The 19,209-nt window shown below is 42.2% G+C and overlaps 2 protein-coding genes across 2 annotated transcripts; both read right to left on the bottom strand.

Moving 5' to 3' along the window:
• Positions 1-902: 902 nt before the first annotated feature.
• Positions 903-7,092, bottom strand: rpf2 (ribosome production factor 2 homolog). The gene is made up of 10 exons (XM_047574525.1): positions 6,945-7,092; positions 6,114-6,246; positions 5,952-5,989; positions 5,003-5,042; positions 4,845-4,926; positions 3,667-3,743; positions 3,196-3,295; positions 2,981-3,083; positions 2,696-2,840; positions 903-1,404 (listed from the first exon to the last, which is right to left on the bottom strand). Exons 1-10 carry the CDS (start codon positions 6,965-6,967, stop codon positions 1,213-1,215), a joined length of 933 nt encoding a protein of 310 aa, XP_047430481.1. The 5' UTR covers positions 6,968-7,092; the 3' UTR covers positions 903-1,212.
• A 4,735-nt stretch (positions 7,093-11,827) lies between these two features.
• On the bottom strand, positions 11,828-18,975 carry amd1 (adenosylmethionine decarboxylase 1). Its single transcript, XM_047573584.1, has 9 exons — positions 18,654-18,975; positions 14,550-14,636; positions 13,711-13,837; positions 13,504-13,606; positions 13,057-13,099; positions 12,673-12,817; positions 12,464-12,556; positions 12,223-12,378; positions 11,828-12,115 (listed from the first exon to the last, which is right to left on the bottom strand). Exons 1-9 carry the CDS (start codon positions 18,764-18,766, stop codon positions 11,972-11,974), a joined length of 1,011 nt encoding a protein of 336 aa, XP_047429540.1. The 5' UTR covers positions 18,767-18,975; the 3' UTR covers positions 11,828-11,971.
• Positions 18,976-19,209: the final 234 nt, after the last annotated feature.

Genomic DNA, 19,209 nt, shown 5'->3' on the forward strand with positions numbered 1-19,209 from the left:
ACTGATTTTGAAGGCCTCCAGGCAGGTTTCTTTGACCCTAGCAACAATCATAACTGAAATGTGACTGGATAAGAGCTTTTATATGAAAATACATGTTTAGAAGCAGCGTAGCCAAGGGAAAAGAAATGGAAGAAAGCGAATAGACCTCTAGGAATTATTTAATAGGTATTCATGGAAAATATAATCTTTTATATTATATATTTTTTAGGCCCGCAGTGAAGGTCTTGCAGGCCTTAATGCCCGCTACTGATGTAAACACAGGGTGGAGGCATGGCTCTGCCAGATTTCTTAAGTTACTACTTAACCAAAGTAGTAACAAACTATGGCCTACTGGCTGGACGACAGTTGTCAGGAAATGGAAAGAGAAGATAGCTTACCATACTCACATGGAGGCATTGTAATGTTGTCCATGCACCTCAAAAAAGCTTGCTATAATTACAGCCCAGTTATTCATGCTACTGTTCAGACTTGGAGGCAGACAGTTAAAACACTTAAACTGAGAATTCTTTACAGTGCCAATCTCTGCAAACCTGTCCTTTACTCTGTCGACCAAGGAATTAAGGTTGTACAATGTTCTGATAGGTAGGAGGCAGTCAGGTACACAGGTGAGGATCTGCTACATCCTTAATGACCAACTGGTGGAATGTGAACAGACCTGAAGGCCGCTGATTACCCATTTGGAGTAAACAATGTGCTGCATGCGAGTGTGTATGTGGCTCTTTTTCATCTTGTTTTTTTCAATGTCCGTAGTGTTGAAGACTGATTGACTAGAAATGTGTATGGCTGGCCCTTAGGCACATAACAGAATATAAGCATGGAAATGCTGACAATAAGAACCAATGAGAAAAACAGAAAGTCATAACACGATCATTTCATCTACTAAATGACACCTCTAAACCAACTTAGAATGTAAAAGACACCTTTATTTCTGTGAATGTAAGTGAGGCTTTATAACACACATTACTGTAGAAATATATGAATGAAATCTGACTAAATAAATGAGCTAGTTATCGTTCCTGTGATTAATCATGCTTACACATTCATGACAGTCAGGACAAAAACACCTGGATATTACAACAGGGAAATGAAGAATAGACGTGCATTTTGTTGGGCTGTGCCGGCTCACATGTCAAGTCCTTGACAGTTACACCCGTCAATGACCAGCTAACAGTCTTTTAAAGTGATGGACAAGGAAAAGTACTAGAAGCAGCTTCAGCTCTCCACTTTGGCCACTTTAGGGGCCTGCGTGTCTTGTTCTTCAGCCACTTCCTGTCCCTGCCCCTTCCTCTTTCTCAGGCCCTTCATCTTCCGTGTCTGTAGCTTGGAAAGATCCTGCTTCTGCATGTGCACCCGACCAAATTTGGTACCAAAGGCATCAGTGGAAATGTTCTTCTTCTTCTTGGGCTGTAGCAGAGAGGAAAATAAGCAGATGTTTTGGTTTGATAAATAGACGTTTACTCAAAGGTTTTTATTTTTGCAGTTATTTTGTTGTCTTCTGAATGAGTCCCTCAGCAGTATGTCTATATTAACTAATGACAACATAATTAGTAAAACTGACACACACTATTTGTAGCACCAGCCTTACTTTCCCACTACTGACACCTCTCCCTAAAACACCTACCCACATCATCTTTACTCTTCCCTTTTTAGAATTCTGACATTTATATTAGTAGTCTTTGAACATGCCAGTCCACACTATAACACTGACTAATTAATGATTTCAGCACTTAGTTCAGACTGGGGAACATTATCAGTGTATTCGCTGCAACTGTAGGCAGGCATTTTTCATCCTCTGGCACCACCTTCAGGACAAACATTGTATTTTCCTATCATCCAGTTAAGAGAAACGTGGAATTCAACATTCTACTATTTGGCATTATGGTGTACACCGAGTGGCCTCAAGGAGGCACTCTATGTAATGTCCTGTCCTCTAGATGGGAGCAGCAGAACTGGTAATCAGTAAATACATACTAAAAAAGTTATTCCATAGGAAAGCATTTGTTTTGATTTTGTGTGTAACAATGGGTACTTTTTATCAACTATCCAGTTCAGTATTCCTATTCTCCGCATATAATACTACAAAAATCACACTATACACCTTATTGGAACCACGCTGAGTCAAAATGAATATTTTTCGGCTTCTGACAGACAAATCGGCCAATAGAGCATCCTGCAATTGGCCAACGACTGCAAAATGTCTGAACTAAGCCCCCCTAGAGTTTAACTGTGAACTGTCCCTTTCACTGGCTGCGTTTCAATTACATTTTTTTGCAAAAAAAAGCAATATTTCTGAAATTTCATCAAAGTGCTGTGTTTCAATTGAAAGGTGTTTTTTGAATGAGCTGCAACTCTCGTAAAGTGTTGTCTCATGATATCTCTTAAATTCTGGTCGCGCGAAACCAGTGTCATCTCTGGTGACACCAGTGACGGGGAAATGCGGGAAAAGTGTTTCCATTGTGTGATAAACTTTTATATCGATGCGTCTGAAAAACACCTAATGAGAGCATAAAAATGTTTTAGTGATATTTAAGAGGTTTCTCCAAATGTTGGCATTTCTTTTACCAGTTTTTATCACGATATTTAGGTTTTGGCATTTCTAGGTGAAATGGAAACGCAGCAACTGAAATATCCCATCAAAGGAAGGCTGAGGGAGTCACTCTAGACGTCCAGGAATTCTGTTGTGCATGACACTTACCTTCAAGGCTTTGGGCTGTCTATGAGCCAGCTTGTACAAGTCATCAGAAGCCAGATGCGTTCTTCTCAAGACGAAGTCAAACGAAGGCCCGATCTCCTCCAGCTCGATCCGCGGCGTCCGACACCCAGACTTCTTCAACAGACACCTGCAGTGACATTAAACGTTTGTTTGTCTGGATGTAAGTGGCCAAAATATACGAGTGGCTGGTGCACAACAAAATTCAATCACAGCCTTAATTTCTCTAAACGAGATGCAAGCGTGATGATGCAGATTTCATTTCAGTACCTGTAGCTGCGCAAATAAATTTTCCCATCCAGGGCAGTGAAGTGTAGAACATGTTCTAAACCCGCCAGGCGCACTGCAGGCACAGTGGGACCTCGGAAGAAGTCTGAGACACAGAGGCAGAGAAAAGGACCAGGACACAATGGATCACTGATTCCATGTAATGATCATATTCACATATTGTAGTGACATCTTTAATGAGGATGATGGCTGCATACCTATGAGCAGACTCTTGAGACGTTTGTGGTCGTTCTCTGTATCAAAAGCCTCTCCTGCAAACACCAGCATCGGTTTGGTCCCTTCAGGACATTTACTGGCCTGGAACAGAAAACAAAAACTAGGTTTTAGGAGCTTCAAGAAAGGAGTGAACTGCTCTGAAATCAACTCTCAACTGGAAACTAGCGAGGTACTGCACAGGATTCTGGTCAGACGGATGCAATAGCTCAAGGACCTAAACTCACAAGATGAAGAATGGCTAAAGAATAATTTTTACATTGCCGCTTGTGGACTAAATAACTGACGTAGCTAGGGCTAGAGGTGTTGGTGTGTTTTAACTAAACATCATTTACTGACCAGACTGTGATTTCATCCTGGACCTGTAAAGATTTTGTAATCTCACTAACCCCTGTATAAGATGGCTCATCAAACTTCCCCTAACAGATGACACATAGAGTAACAGTGTTTCTTACCTTAATCTCACTCAGGGAGACGTACTTCTCAATTCCAAGTTCAATCATATCCAGCACGTGGAAGTCAAACAGACGACCTGCGATTAGAGCAAAGGGAAACTGTTACGCACATATCATCTGGTCTGTCCAGCTTCAAAATCAAAACCAGAATTCTGCCTCTACGTCCAAACTTCCGTACAGGCTGGCATTCTACTCAGTGTGTTTATTATCATGAGGCCGGACATAACCTGACCAAACTCCACCCCTCTGGTAGGCGCTACAGATCACTGTACGCCAAAACAATCAGACACAGGAAGAGCCTGTTCCCACAGGCCATCAGTCTGATGAACAATAACAGTAGGGCGCTCCAATCAACTTTTCTGCAGTTCGACCACGCAGTCTGTTTGAAACTGCTTCTTAGAATACTTCATTTAACTCATTTACATGCGTGGTTCCAACATAGCCTGTAAATAAAGAACAGATCCTCAAAAGTAGAGCCAAAGCAAGTAGAGCTCCCTCTGGTGAATGGACGCAGTATAGATCATAAGCTCCAGGTCCTTCATGGTAGTTGATGGGATTTGGAGTAAATCATTTAGTTTGTCTCATTTCAGGTAATTAATATAATGCTGATGCATGTTCAAGTATCAATTTTCTTAAGTTTCCTTTAAGTATTAATTAAATGAAAATGTCATTGATAACACAGGTTGGCATAACTTCACTCTCAAAAATTACTGCTACTACTACGCTGCTCATATCCCTGGGAAAATAGAGCCAGTTTGACCAATGCCAGAAGAATACTGAACATGGATAGTTGACAGAAAGCAGAATGGTGCAAACATTGGTCACACATAAAAAGATGATTTATTTGATCAGTGTGGAAATCTGTGGTGGGTATTGTTCAGTATATCTGGGGGCACATATGCCAAAACATAGATACACTGGCTATGAAAAGTCTATAAGCTGATGTAATAGACTTTTGTCCCTTTTAGAAAGTACAACCGTCACCTGTGTAGTTAAGGTTTTTATTTAATTTTTTTTTCTCTGAGTTGTGCCACATAGAAATCTTTTAAAATAATGTTAGAACAGTTTTGATATGACGTACTTTTGTTTCATTTCTTGTTTCATCACTTAATCCTGCTGATGTAATATGGATATTATTAAACAGCTGAGTGAGCGAGTGAGTGTGAGGTAGACTTTACCAAATATGAGATTATTGGGCCGTTTCTTGTTGTGTGAGCCAAACAGAAACAGAGAGCAGTCAGTCTTCTTGGAGAAAAACTCCTAATAAAGAAAAGATTAGTGAGAAACTGGTGCAACAGTAAGGAAATGTTGTGGGTCTGGGATCTTATGAACTCACCAGCGACGTGGAGTCCTCAAACGGTCGAGTTATGTTCTTCCTGAAATGCACATACAAACTTTATCAAGGCGCAAACTGGACATCACGTACACTCAGTGACAATGAGTTATAACCCTGACTACCCGAATCACATAACGTCAGCAGTAGAGACAAAGTTGTTGTTTTTGCTGTGTCAAATTCAAGCCAAAACAATCAACTGAATCATGCTTTTACATTACTACATGTTGCCTTTACTCCAAAAAAAAAGAAAGAAAAAAGTAAGAAGAAAAAAGCCATTTTGACTCCTGGCATTTACACATCTGAAAAAAGAAATAAGATAAAACTTTAAGAGTCAAATATTTAGTTGTGGGATCGGGTATACAAGTCAGTGACACAAGTAAAGATTTAGTATGTTCTTTGGAAATGTTTATCTTCAGTGTGGAGGACCATGTTTCTGTCGTGGGTCTGGGCTTGTGGTCCTGTTGCAGGTTAAAGGCGCATCCAATGAGAGTGGAGGAATTGTCCTGCACACTGCCTGACAAAAATGTGTCTGAACCCTACTTAATTCATATGCTGGGTTTGACCTCCTCCATGTTTCACTGATGTGATGAAACGGACCCATTTGGAATTATGAGCACTTCCTGGTTTTCACTACACATGAAAGTCTATATATCTTTGGCAGATGTCTGCATCTTTCCACACAGCAGTGTTTATCCTACCATTAAAAGGTTAACTTCATTTAATTTTATCTTCTATATAGCACCAAATCACAACACAAGTCATTTATGGTTAATTTTCCTATAGAATAAAACATGTACTTTCTGTCTCTACATGGACGAGCTTTACAGACATGATCTAGAACAACCAAATACAGAGTTAAAACTGATGAGTCTGTAATTGCCAATACTACTGATAAAATATATTTTTTAAAAAACATACATCACATACATAATCTCCTGATCAGACTTACTTCTTGTAAAGCACAGCATTGGGTTTTTTCAAGGAATACTGTGGGAGACAAAGTATGTAAGTTACAGCTCACATCTTACTATCAAGCAAACCAGCAGATCAGAAGTCCTAAAACAAGTTAAGACAGTGTGATGCGTAAAATCTGCGTCAGTGGGTTACATACTATGTCTTTGAGGGCCTGGGTGATGGTCTGACTGGTGTTGCCGCCTTTCATGATCATGGCACTCTTTACATCCTCCGTCAGTTTGGGCGAACGGCTCTCCAAGAAGCGCTTTGAGCGCTTTGTCTTGGGTTTTCTGGTGATGGAACACGAACACAAGGAACGGTGACGACAAACTGACAGAGCCATTCAACTCTACAGAAAGAAAACTGTCCCGATCACAGGGCTGTCAGTTGCCAGAAATAACAGTAGTTAAAGGTTATACTGTATTGTTCTTGTAGCACTGATGAACTTGGCAGATATTTTCCCAGTATTCTCAGTCAATCTACAGTATAAATTGAAGGTCACTATTATGAGACATCCATTTCAAGACTTTAACACTTTTTTTAAGACTTTTTTTTTTTTTTTTTTTTTTTAAATCACCACCTGTTGATACACTAACATGTGATTTACAAAGCAAATAATGTCAAAAAAAGTTGTTCCTCCAGTGCTTTAATGATATGATAATACAGACCAGTAGAGGGCTGACAACAGGATTCACCATTGACTATTGTAAAGCAAAGAGCAGTTTACACACGAGGGAAATGCAGTTCATCATAACTGCATTTCCCTCGTGTCTCGGTCCCACGGCATAAAACCAGCTTATCTAAAGGGGAGGTAACTAGGCCTCTTAGTGTTTTACAGAACTTTAACTGGAAATGAGTAGCCAGACGACAGGCTGAGCTAACGTTAGCAATCTGATCTTTTCCCGAGCACCGAACAAGCTCATTCTGGACAAGACAAATACAAACATGTAAACACCTTAACAGAAGGCGAACGAGGTATAAAACTTACAATACTCCGCCTAATTGCGTCATTCTGTCTTTAATGGTGTTCCTGGCAGACACAGTGACTCTCACGCTGCCGTACAGTCCACGTGAAACACTGCGACGGAAGACAACAGTGGTTTCTTTTTCTTCGTTGGTCCTCGAACGCGGTTGATATCCGGTCACAAACACGTGGCCGCCATCTAGTGTCGGAACAGCAGCCCGCAGCTCCACCTGTCCACCAGAGGAGCTACAGAGCTGAATAAAATACATAGTTTCACTCTATTAATATTTTTCTTTTCTTCTGCTGTTCTGACAGGACTGCTGTATAATTGTATGAACATAATCCTACAAAACGGCAAAACACACATCTGCGAAGACAGGGGTTTTCATGTAATTTTGGGGAACGACAATGTCCACACCAAAAGACGTTCTGGAACCGCTGGGAGTTTTATTCTGAAAAAGTCAACTAAAAATCCACTATACTCTTGAACCATAGAGGAAGGCACAGTGTACACCAGCGTCAGTGTGTTGGAATGGATCATAAGCTTGTGTTGTGTACCAGTATCATTTGGTGAGGAGTCCTTAAGTGCATGTTCTCTGTTTCTGTTCCTGTGCCGTTCATGGTAATTCATACAACTACTCCAAAGTGTGCATCTTGGCAGTCTATATGCCTGAATGTAAGCAAAAGCAATAAAACATGTCACTGTCAATGAAGCAAAGAAAATGGACATATATCAAATTAGTTGGTTCATATATCAAATTAGTTGTAAGCATTTAAATGTTAAAAAGCATGTTTTGAAACATTTCAAAGACATTTTTTGCCAAACAGGAGAAGTTATTCCATAATTTACTACCATTAAATTGTTATGAAATTAGACCTCTGCAGGTTAAACTCATTTACTTCTTTATTTTTGTTCTTTCTTATCTTTCTAATTTAATTTTCATTAGCTATAACTCCCAGTAGTCTTTTAGATGACACCTAAAGGATCTCAACAGAATTTTTTGCCACTAAAAAAAAAAAAAGATTTTTTAATTGTGTATAGTTAAACCAGGATTAGCATCCTTAATCAGTGACATCTGTGTCATCTGTAAACATTAGTAGACTGAGAGTATTTGAGACATCTGACAAATCCTTAATATGAATGGGAAATAATGATGGGCCAAGAATGGACCCCTGCAGAACCCCACAGAGTAACCTGTGGGCCCAAGTAACCCAAGTATTATCGGCAAAATCTACTTGAAGTGGAAGTATTCATTACAAATGGGCTGCCAGTACTTGCACATGAATGGCAGGACCCTAGGTTTCCCAGCAGAATATATATGACTTGGGTCATTGTTATTATTACTGACCCATTGACTGGCTCCTTTAAGTCCTGTAAGGTGCAAGGTGTTGGCATATAGATCGGACTTGTTTCTCTAGCTCATCCTAGAGATGCTCAATTGGAGTGACATCTGGGGAATTTGAAGACCAAGTCAACACAGGCTCCTCAAAGCATTCCTGAACTGTTTTTGCTTTGTGGCAGAGAGTACTATCCAGCTGGAAGAGGCCACACCAGTCATGGAATGCTGTACCTTAGATTTGCATCTATGTGCAGTACATTAGTAAATTTACACCACGGCCAGTTTGGAAAATACAATTACAGATAATTAACTTACTATCTTTAAACTACCCAGCATACACAAGTATACAAATTTCTGTCTGATTTGTGATGTATTATTCCACTTTTACTAGACTTTAAAAGCACAACTTCACTTGTGGTGGGTTATTCACATCTTTTCTTATCTTGTTGCCGTACAGAACGATGTCAGAGATTCTGCATTGGGGAGGTGCACAAAACCAGATAATTACGGAGAGCCTAGAGCGAAACTATTCTGAGTTTCAGCTTTCATACCAGAACAACTTAATCTACTGATCCGGCAAGCATGTAGGATGGTTTCGGTAGTGTGACTTAGGTTTGGTGTAGTGTGATGCACGGGTTTGGGGCTGCTGCACTCACAGGCAGCTTGCAGTAATGGATTCAATTTAAAATTCAGAATTGTACCAAAGGGAACTTGAAGATAATTTGAGGCCTTTGGTCTGAGAAACAGAATTATGTTTGTTTATGAGGTTTGTTTACTGGTTTGGGAGTGACTGTTAATGTTGCTAGACCATGACAGCAGAATGCGGAACTGCTTTGTTCCCAAATTCTCCAGACAAAAAACACTCCAAGAAGACAGTGACTGAACAGGTAAGTAACTTTTTTTATTGAAGCATCAAGCTCGTAGCACAGATATATTTAGCACATCTTGACCATCCAAAGAATGGCAAAAGAAAGAATTAGAACAGCAAAGTTTCTCCTCCAGTACATCCTGCAACTGCACCCTCTCTCTCTCACCCGGGGGTGTGTGTGTTCATGTGTGTGTGTGTGTGTGAAGGAGGGGGGGGGCAATAAAAGAACATATTCAGAAGATGACCTAACCAGCTTCCCGTAACTTCACAACAAAACTGTTTGGAACACTGGTAAAGAAAGACACATCAGAATACAAATTTGGGACACAAAGGGCAGAATGAAAACAAAAATAAAAATAAAATAAGAAAAAGATTGGTCCGCAGCAGAAATACAAAATATCTTTTGTATAAAATTCTACAACCGTTCAACTGCAAAAATGCATCTCGAGTTCGCTGTATAAAAATAAAAACAAAAATCGCAACGATCCACACTAACAAGGCAGAAATTAAAGTTCCTCGAACTGCTTAGAGTAGTTTTGGACAGTGCTAGTTTAACTTCTTCAATAAAGATGAAGGAAAAAAAAAAAGAAAAGAAAAAAAAAAAGAGGTTAACAGTCGCGGCAGATTACAGTCAAGTCGTGTGACAGCAGGTTGAGTGTAGTTCATGTAAGAGCAGAGATTGGTCCTCAAGAAAAGAATGAAGTCACTCCAAAAAGCCATGGTAGACGAACTAGAGTCAAACTATTCCAAGTTCCAGCTCTTGCATGACAGGTCTGAGTAGCCAAATGCCTCTGGTAGCGTCATCTGCACACATTTCGGTAAGATGTACTGCATTGTAGTACTCTAAAAGCAAGGCTTTGTCGCATCTCAAACTGCATTCTCTGGCAGGAGAAGTGCAGCGAATGCCACTGAGCTAACGACAGTGGAGAAGACGAGCCATGGACGCTTCGGGGCAATGAGAAAACCTCACTTGCTTTCAGCACTTGTCTGCAACTTGAATGAGTTACCAAGAATCACCACCTGCCCAAAACCCATCGGGATGGGGCAGTTCCAACTACGTTATCGGCGAAGCACGAAGACAAGAAAGGAGGAGAAGACGGCGCTACGCTAGACTGTCAAGCAACACGGCACTAGTAGTCACATAGTGTCACAGTTTGTTTTGTTTATTCAAAAAAGTAAAATAAAAATTAAAAAAATAATAAAAAGGAAAAAAAAAAAAGAAGAAGAAGAATGCTGGTTGGTGCACATTTTTGACCGACTCACTACATTCTGGGCACAATAAATCTAATAAAATGGCAGTTAATGCAGCAGGTACATGTGGAATGATCCGGGATCACCCTGGCATGCTCAGACTGGTGGGCCTTTATTGTGCGCTTACAGATTTCTGTATGGGGCGGAAAGAGACAGAGAGAGGATGGATATTATGTGGGAAAAAGAAAAATGCTTTGCTGGGCAACTAAGCAAAAAGTGTCCGATTCATTATTTCCCATTCAGAGTGGGACGCTGGCGCAGCCAGGTGGGCTGGCTCTCGACACTGTCATGATTCTGGGGCCGGTCTGACTCTGGTGAGGGGGGGGGGGGACAATGGCTTGTCAGCAGAGAGCATTGTGAGTGGTGCCCATGTGGGAGGGAAGAGGAGGGGGGCGTGCTCTCCTGAAGTCATACATTCAGCTCAAACCTGGTCTAGGCTTTTCTCTAGAGACGTGTACATTCGAAAAGACGCGTGGACAGGCCACTTTGCATGGCTACATTCAGTCCTCCATTTAACAAATTCACGTGAATGTGGAAACCGAGTGCTGAGTACGACTGAGAGGTGGGGTGGGGGTACAGGACCCAGAAGCTTCCCATAGACACAGCATGACGTTGGGGGGGGGGGCGGGGGAGAAAGGAAGCAGAATGGGTCCAACAAAGTGCGCACGTTGAATGTCTTCAATGATTCATATGCAAGCAACAATAAAAGGCTGTCTACTCGGGGAAACACACGGACTACGTGATTGTCGAGGTGAAGGAGAGGCATGACAAGAGGTGCTGGGAAGAAATAAGAGCTTCAAAAGCCCAGCAAAGCAGAAATCTTCTACTTTAGTGCAGCTCACAGCGACCAAAGCCTGCGTACTGACCAATAAGATGCAAATCTTTGTTCCAACAGTGCAACGTTACACAGCAAGTACGGCATGTGAAAGAAACTCAAATGTGTCCCAACAATGCCAAAATCTTACACTTATACATTCAATCCGACTTGAGACAAGAAGGTTGGCCTCCTTTTCGTACCACAAGGTTTTTTTTTTCTTTTAAATAAAGTGCACTCAATAACTGGTAGTGACTCGTAGACAGCAGTCACAATGGAAAGCTAATTGTTTGGGGCCGCTTTGATCAAATTAAAATTTTTAACAAGGGGCTATGTGGAGTTTACAAGAGGCAGACTGATCTGAGCATGTCAGGGCCCTGGCCTAGTGTGGGCGGAAGCCTTGTCTGTTGGGGATGAGGGGGGAGACCTGCAGGAAGGAACCATTGTACTGGGAACAGGTGGACATTCTCAAACAGAGCGTGTTTAATTCCTCTACATGCACTTCAAGATCACAGCAAGAGTGAGCTAGAATATCAAAACAGAGAAAAGAGCTTTCATGCAAGAGATCTAGGTCACAGGTACAACAATGCAAACAACTCAAACTGGAGGTTAAACTAGAGGCGGCGGTGCCACCAGGACACCATGAACGACGCCAGCAGCAGAGGGGGAGGGAGGAGGGGGAAGACGAAAAGCTCTCCACTGGTGGGTGAAGCCGGCCGCAAGGGTGGAGCCCAGAGGGCCCACCTTTCTTTTTGCGCCTCTTCTTCATCCTCAACCCTCAGCTCTGCTGGTTCTGCTGGCGGTTCTTGGTGTAGCTTGTGAAGACAAAATTGTAATCGTTAAACTGGGCCAACTGGCGGTCGAGGCGCTTGTAGCCCTCGAGCTTCTGGGGAGAAGAAAAGACACTGCGACATTTGGAGCTCTGCAGGAGCAAACACAGGGGAAAAAAAAAAAAAAGAATTACTTCAAGATGCATAAAAAAACAAATAAAATCACAACACTACACACAAGTTTGCATTTTAATCGCACCTGATTGACAAAAAGCGTAGTCACAAATTTTCCTGGCTTGAACACCTCCACAACCTTCCTGATGAGATCATCGTAAGACGTCTGGGAGAGGTTGGTTTCGAAGCTGACGTAGGAGAACTCTGGCTCCGGGGTGATGTGGATGGTCCAGTAGGTTCCCTGGAGAAGCAACACAAAAAGGCAGAGCAACATTAATGAAGTGTCAAAACGTGACATGGATGCAGGAGGGATGGGCCTCACTCACGTCAGTCTTCATTCCATTCATTGAGTATCCACAAGGGTTGAACATTGTGGCGTCTATCACAGAACCTGGTATCAGGTCACGAATTCCACTCATCTGAAAAAAAGCAGCAAATGAGGATGTCAAAAACCCTCGGTTCCACAACCGTTCACATCCAACCACACGCCCAGGTGGATTCTGGGAGAAAATGAAAGAACTCGACATCCACTTACACGAGTGACATCACTTGCAGAAACACCATCTTTCATGTAGAACTGGTCCATGATGGCTGGATCGAGGTCGCTCATCAGAACTTCCAGCGTCTGATCCGCATGTTTGTTCTCCCAGTACTCTGGTAGGTCTAGAGTAAACAGGTACCTGTGGGGGACAGGCATGGAGGCTTTGTTCAGATGACGCCCTGATGAGAAGCTTTTCACCGCCACCTTGTTAGGTGTTTTTAAGTATATGAATCAAAATGTCACGCAGCAACATCATGCTGTGACTGAAACCACTTCAGTAACCAAATGTTGCTTTGTTAAAATTTCTGCTTTGTACACCAACGCTCGCTACGGAAAATTCATTTAAGATACAGACAGTGTGGATTACATGGTGCTTACCAGCAGTCAGAGTTCAAACGTCCCATGCAGTAGGCTGCACCATCTGAGAAAATAAAATAATTTACAAAATAAATAAATAAAAAGGGGAGTACAGAAATATTATATCATGGCATTGCCTGTATTGTCTATTGAATTTCTAGAGCCTAAGGTCACTTGTTCCCTGTCAAATAAACAGACAAGTATGAATACTAATCTAACGAGACATGTCAAAGCAGTGCATGTCAAAATAGTCCCTTCACAGTCAAGCTGGAGGGTTTGAAAAAAAAAAAAAAAACTTTCCATATTTTTCAGCCCTTCTCACAAGAAAAAATTTTAATCAAATATATTCATTATAAATTACACATACACACACTGAGCCTGAATCAGAAGCAGACCATTTAAAAATGCAATTTAAAAACGACTTATTTGCAAGAAGGAGAAACAGGAATGCAGTGCTGGGTTACATACTTGGGAAAATCTGGCTGAGGAAGTCCACTTCCTCCTGGAAGTTTCGATGAGGGAACTCTTGATGGGTAGGCTTCATAAAATTCTTGCGGGAGTAGAAGAAATTCTACAAAATGACACAGATGAGATGAAAGCCTTGCCCATTAGGATTAAAGCTGCATCAATTAAAATGTCCTACATGATGTTGTCACAAATATGAATGTGACTAACCTCGATGGAATCGAAGCCGCAGTACTCCCTGGCAAGTTCCAGCAGAGGCACCAGTGCTTGCAGTAAGAGGGTGGTTCCGCATGTCTTCAAAATGAAACGTCTCTTGGAGACAAACATGCTACTCTCACTGTGAATGGAGAAAAACATAATGTGTTAAACATGTTAACAGCAAGCATAATTCTGTAGCACTGTTTAAAAAAAAAACAACCATCTTTAAGGAAGCCAGACAGCTTTGATCAGCTTAGGAGCGCTGAGTGACACTGAGCCGGAGGAACGCACACCTTTCATGCGGCTTTGGGTGAGAAAAGTTATACCAGAATATTGTTTAAACTGTTTTAAGTTCCTTGTGTTTTATGCCAAGTGGAAGAGCAGTAATTACAGGGAAGGTACAATAGTTGGTTTAAGTCAATGTACAAAATCCATTCAATACTAAAGCAGGTTTAAAGCCATAAAATAAAACGTTTACTGATAACACTTTAAACTACAACCAATACAACAAATGATTCATGAGTGAATCATTTGAGTGTTTTTATATATATATTGGGACGTGGCCAAAAGACATGAAATAAACCCTGTTACATAACTGAATGCAAACCCATTTCCTGGTTGCCAGGATAAGATTTACATAAACCTGCCTGACTTGTTTGTGTGGCCACTTCGTCCATACCTGTCTGCATGGTAGATGTTAGAGTTAACTCTACAATGTGTCATCATCTGACCTGACGTGCACCGTTGCCATCGGTGGCAAGCGGCTTACAGGTGACCGCTGTCTAATCCTGCCTGCCTTCTAATCGGGAAAACCGGGGGAGATGTGCTGCAAGTACAGACCCAGCACTCACCTGAGTATATAAGCTTCCTGCTTGTCAGTCTTTGTCACACTTATGATCAAACAATGCACATTCTCCAGAAGTTTGTCCCACTCAAACCTAAAAGAAAAGAGAGGGAAAGCAACATTTAGTATTTTGCCATTTAACAATTGTTACCTACTTGTTTAAAGCTCTGCTCGAAGGAAGAGAACATATTTTGCTAGTTATATGTATGTGAAACACACACTCTAGAGAGCATGTTAAGTTGTTTGGACAATGTCTTAATAGGAAAAGCACACACAGCCTTCTCCAGTAATACCCTGCAGGGAGACATTTGGCTCCTTGAATCCATGGTGCCAGTGGAGATATCTGTAAACAAAAGAGCAATAATCCCAAATGGACCTTGTTGTGCTGTTGCCTTGAAGACACAGACAAATCACGCATTCATCTGACGGGGGGGAGAGGGGGGGACAACAACAACACAACATTGTAAGTGACCAGACGAGGTTATTAGCAAAAATACACGACTGCAGAACAATGAGGATGTGTGCAGTCAAACAAAACTGAAAAATGACCAGCTTAGGCTGTCTCTCCTGCACAACACATAGACTGCTCCTTGCTGCCTCACTTAGCCCCCCCGCCCCCTTCTCCTCTCAAAAGGCAACTGCAGTGAAAATTCAGCTGCGTCACGTTCTCGCTGCAACCTTGCAAGAGCGGCCTGGGCCCATTCACATTCTCGTGCTCGGCCACTGGAGAAAGCTCGCGAGAAGTGTGAACCTCAAAGGAGAATTTGCCAGCAGCCAGCAGCCAGTGTTGCCCCCCCCCCTCTCCCCCCGGCACAGAGAGAGACAGGACTGTATTAGCCCCTGGAAGAAAGAAATGTGCCCGAGTGGCTAACCAGACTGTAAGCAGTGTTCTTCTAACTGGCAAGCAGGCGTGAACTGTAAATGTTTTTGTCAACTAGTTCAATTACATGCGACAAAAACAACTGAAAAAGACTTACCGCAATTTTATTTTATGCAAGCTGCATACAATTAGATAAAACCACTACTAAAGCAAATATTGTGTGCCAGACTCTTCAGGCAAGTGGTCTACAGTCTTGACTCTGCTATGCAATTAAAATGTCCCACTGTTTCACACCTGAGTGATCCCCATATGAAAAAAAAAAAAAAAAAAAAAAAAAAAATCACAAGGCAAATTACCATGCAAATACCTTATTTAAAGACAGGAAGCAGTAATTGAGCAGTATTTCACAGTAAATCTTTTTGGCCTGTGACAGAACAAACACCAACAATGAGAAAAGGCTTGGCTCCCCTTAGCGAAAAGGTCAAGAACCCTAGTATCACGCATGCCAGCTCACCATCACAGTTTACTGGGACACTTACAGGAACTGAGCCATGCTTGAGTTGTTTCATCCCGGCCTTTTCTGTTCGACAACTCCAGACAGAATGACGCAACACAACACTGGCGACTCAGGTTTTGCCGAGCCAGGTTTGTAGTTATCTTGATCATGGTTGCCAAACTGAGTCTCAAGAAAGTGAGTTTGACACGCTCAGTGTGGTCTGTTTATTAAGCACTGTTAGCAGAGGGGTGGATGAGATTTACAGATGGCAAGAATTTGACTCTACAGGTGGAAAATGTTTACATGGTCCCACGTGCGCTTGCATAAAGCATTTACTAAGAAACAAACCCAATAGCATTGGTGTTTGGTGTAAGCTTGTCAGGCATGATGTGATCCAGATTCATGGCTGTGGCAAGGCTATGTCAGAGTTTTATGGTTCACTATTTTACACATGATGACATCAGAGCCAGTGCAAAATGTGTGCTTCATACCAGAGGGACAACGTTACTGAAGACCTGGGTCAGCTCCCGTTTCAGTGTGAAATGTACACCAGTGGCTATTTCTGGTCGCTCAGCAGGATCGGATTTTCCTCAAAGAAAAAGTGATCTCTGGGAAAGGACCAACTTGGACCATCCATAGCAAGAAGACACAAAAACGGACAATTGCAAATGCAGAAGTCTGCCTGCATGGATGGCTGAGTGTTTCAATGGTGATTCGCGACTAGTTACCTGACATTCACTAGAGGCAGCCATAAGCTGCCACCGAACCTTGAGGAATGGCAGCCGAGGTAATGTGAGCGAGCTCGGCATTTGTGAATCAGATGCCCTTGTGGACTTATTTGGACATTGGCTGACGCCCAGCAAAGCCTGATCCACTGACAGTGTCCCTCTGAGCCTTTAATCTGCCCGCTGGCTATAAATTAATGCCAGTCCCCATTCACCCTACTGGCCACGCATTTTCCTTAAACCGACCTTTGTGATCCCGTTAATGGTCAGAGAAGTCACTGATAGTGGCAGCAGACTGAGGCGAGTGAATGAGGTGCTGGGTTCTATAAATGATAAACCCTAGATGGGAACGGGAAATGTTTCCTCAAACATAGGTGGAGAGGGCTGCAGGATCATTTCTAACCATTTCTGATCAGTGATTGCAATTCTGTGGATACTATGACACCTCTAGTTACTCCGCTCAATTCAAAACTTTATTAACTCCTTAAAGGACAATTCCATTTGGCAGCTCGCACACCACCACATGCTCATAACACAAACGCACACAACAGAGACAGAAAGAAAAGAAAAAGGTTGGCAGTTGTGTGCAACCTGCAACACATGTACGAATTTGGAAAAATGTTTTCATTAAAAGGTACATGTCTTTATCTCAGTGCCCTAATCTCACTATGTAACTTGTTTTACTGGGCACAAGCTTAAATCTCAAGGAACAAGTGAAGTTTGTGGTGCTTGAAGGGCAAAGGTCAGAAGGCTTTCAAGCAATTCACGTGGATTTCCCTGGAATGTCACATCGCTTTAATTTTTTTTTTTTTTTTTTTTTTTTTTTTTTTTAAATGCAGCCAAGTGCCTCCAAGCAAATGGCAGCAGGGAGACCTTCTAACCAATCAGGGAAACTGGGAGGGGAGTTCCCGCATGGATGCAAACGTGACCGGAACAAGGACTACGAGTAATTTTAGTAAAACTTACGCAGCACATCGTGGGACTGCCATGCTGCAGGGTTTGGAGTGCAGGGCATGGGGAGGGGGGGGGTCATGGGATCTCATCCCGAAATGACTCGTGGATGACTTAGTGTCTCTGCCGTTTCAGGCAAATGTTTTTATCCACTTCTAATAGGCTGATGGCAAAACAAAGCCACCGCAGGTGTTGAGAAACCGGACTTGAAGACGATCTACGAATCGGGACTTGTGCGTCTGTGCCACCCAGACGACACGAGGTAACGACCGGCGACCACATGCTTGACATCTTCAGGAGCCCCCCCTCCCCCCCGTCGGTGAATGACGCAGAAAGAAATAAGCTCATTCTAGTGCAAAACAAATTCCATTACCTCCTATTAAATGTCTGAAACTAATGGAGTGGTACACGTCCGTGGAGTAATAAAACGCGTGCGCACCAATATGAGATTTTAAGAGAAAAAAAAAAAAAAAAAAAAGGAAAAAAAACAGGTTCAAGCCCGCCTAACGCAGACAACAGTAAATAAACTTGGCATATAACGACGACAAAGGACGTCACTTATTTAAAACGACATGGTAGGTATTTAAAGTTTCACTACAAGTGAGAAATCAGGGGGAGGCAGGTGAATATTTCAACATCTATTTCTACCGGGAACTAGCTTGGAGTTACGTTAGCTGGCCAAACAAACGGGTCGTCAAAACCTACTGTCAAACCGTTTATCAAACGTTTTACAAGTTATCCGTGGTTCACTGTAACAAGTGAGGAAGGGGTCGCGTCAGAAACATGTTAATAGTCAAAAATGTCTCGGGGTGAAGAATGAATGACTCAGCTCAGAAGTAGCACCGTTCAAGGGGGAGGTGGCCATTTTCCAATGACGACGTTAGCGAGCGTACTGGTGGTGGGCTCCGGGAGCACAATTTTGGTTTCTTTCCTGGCTTGCTAACTAAATATGTACCAATGCGCACGGGGACTAAACCGCCACATGAAGCACGGTTTTATGGCCTTTTTTTTTACGTGAAGTGAGGGCATGCGGCCAAGCATGTGGCTGGCGTTTCCGCCGACGTTTACACACGCCACCGAGGGCTCACACTGCACCTGAGTCACTAAAATGACACAAACCTCGGGATGGTACGGAGGTCTCCGGTTCCTTTGGCCTCGTCCTGCCGAGAGAACCACACTTCCAACAGCTTCTCAGTCCCCTCGAAGAAATGTGCACCGTTATCTTCCATCATGAGACAACAGACACCCAACAAAAAAAATAAAAAATAAAATAAACGTCGGTTATAACGTTTATAGCTTAATTAATCCTTCCTCGGTCCGTTATAATTTATTGAGGTACAGTCCTTTAAGCAGTCCAGGTGTTGATTTTCTTGAGTTACCGTCTTCCCTTTTGCAGAGAATACCGTTAGCGAGTGCTAGCTAATATCGCCGGCCATACTGTGTAAAGCGCTGAATGGAGGGGTGCGCGGTGGTTTTATTTGGCGAAATATTACGTCACTATCAGGTTAAGCCAATCACAATCCCAGCATCCCACTTTGCGATTTGTGATTGGTCCAAAAAGCTATCAATCATAACAGAAAGAAGGGTTCTTCACGTGATGTTAGACATAGCTACACATTTTACTGCCTGTACTTAGTTTTATCTAGATCGAGGTAAAAGGTAAAATCCACTATAT

This window comes from Mugil cephalus, chromosome 21, assembly GCF_022458985.1.
Source record: "Mugil cephalus isolate CIBA_MC_2020 chromosome 21, CIBA_Mcephalus_1.1, whole genome shotgun sequence".
NCBI classification, from domain to species: domain Eukaryota; kingdom Metazoa; phylum Chordata; class Actinopteri; order Mugiliformes; family Mugilidae; genus Mugil; species Mugil cephalus.

What these genes read in the sequence shown, in the direction of transcription:
- rpf2 (XM_047574525.1), bottom strand. Translation starts at nt 6,967, where the DNA reads ATGACGCAATTAGGCGGAGTATT. An exon ending in GCCCAATAATCTCATATTTG is followed by an intron (nt 3,744 to 4,844) that starts GTAAAGTCTACC and finishes CTCTAATCGCAG; the next exon opens with GTCGTCTGTTTGACTTCCAC. An exon ending in TCTCAAGAGTCTGCTCATAG is followed by an intron (nt 3,084 to 3,195) that starts GTATGCAGCCAT and finishes TCTGTGTCTCAG; the next exon opens with ACTTCTTCCGAGGTCCCACT.
- amd1 (XM_047573584.1), bottom strand. Translation starts at nt 18,766, where the DNA reads ATGATGGAAGATAACGGTGCACATTTCTTCGAGGGGACTGAGAAGCTG. An exon ending in CAGGAAGCTTATATACTCAG is followed by an intron (nt 13,838 to 14,549) that starts GTGAGTGCTGGG and finishes CTCCATTCACAG; the next exon opens with TGAGAGTAGCATGTTTGTCT. An exon ending in GCGGCTTCGATTCCATCGAG is followed by an intron (nt 13,607 to 13,710) that starts GTTAGTCACATT and finishes GTCATTTTGTAG; the next exon opens with AATTTCTTCTACTCCCGCAA.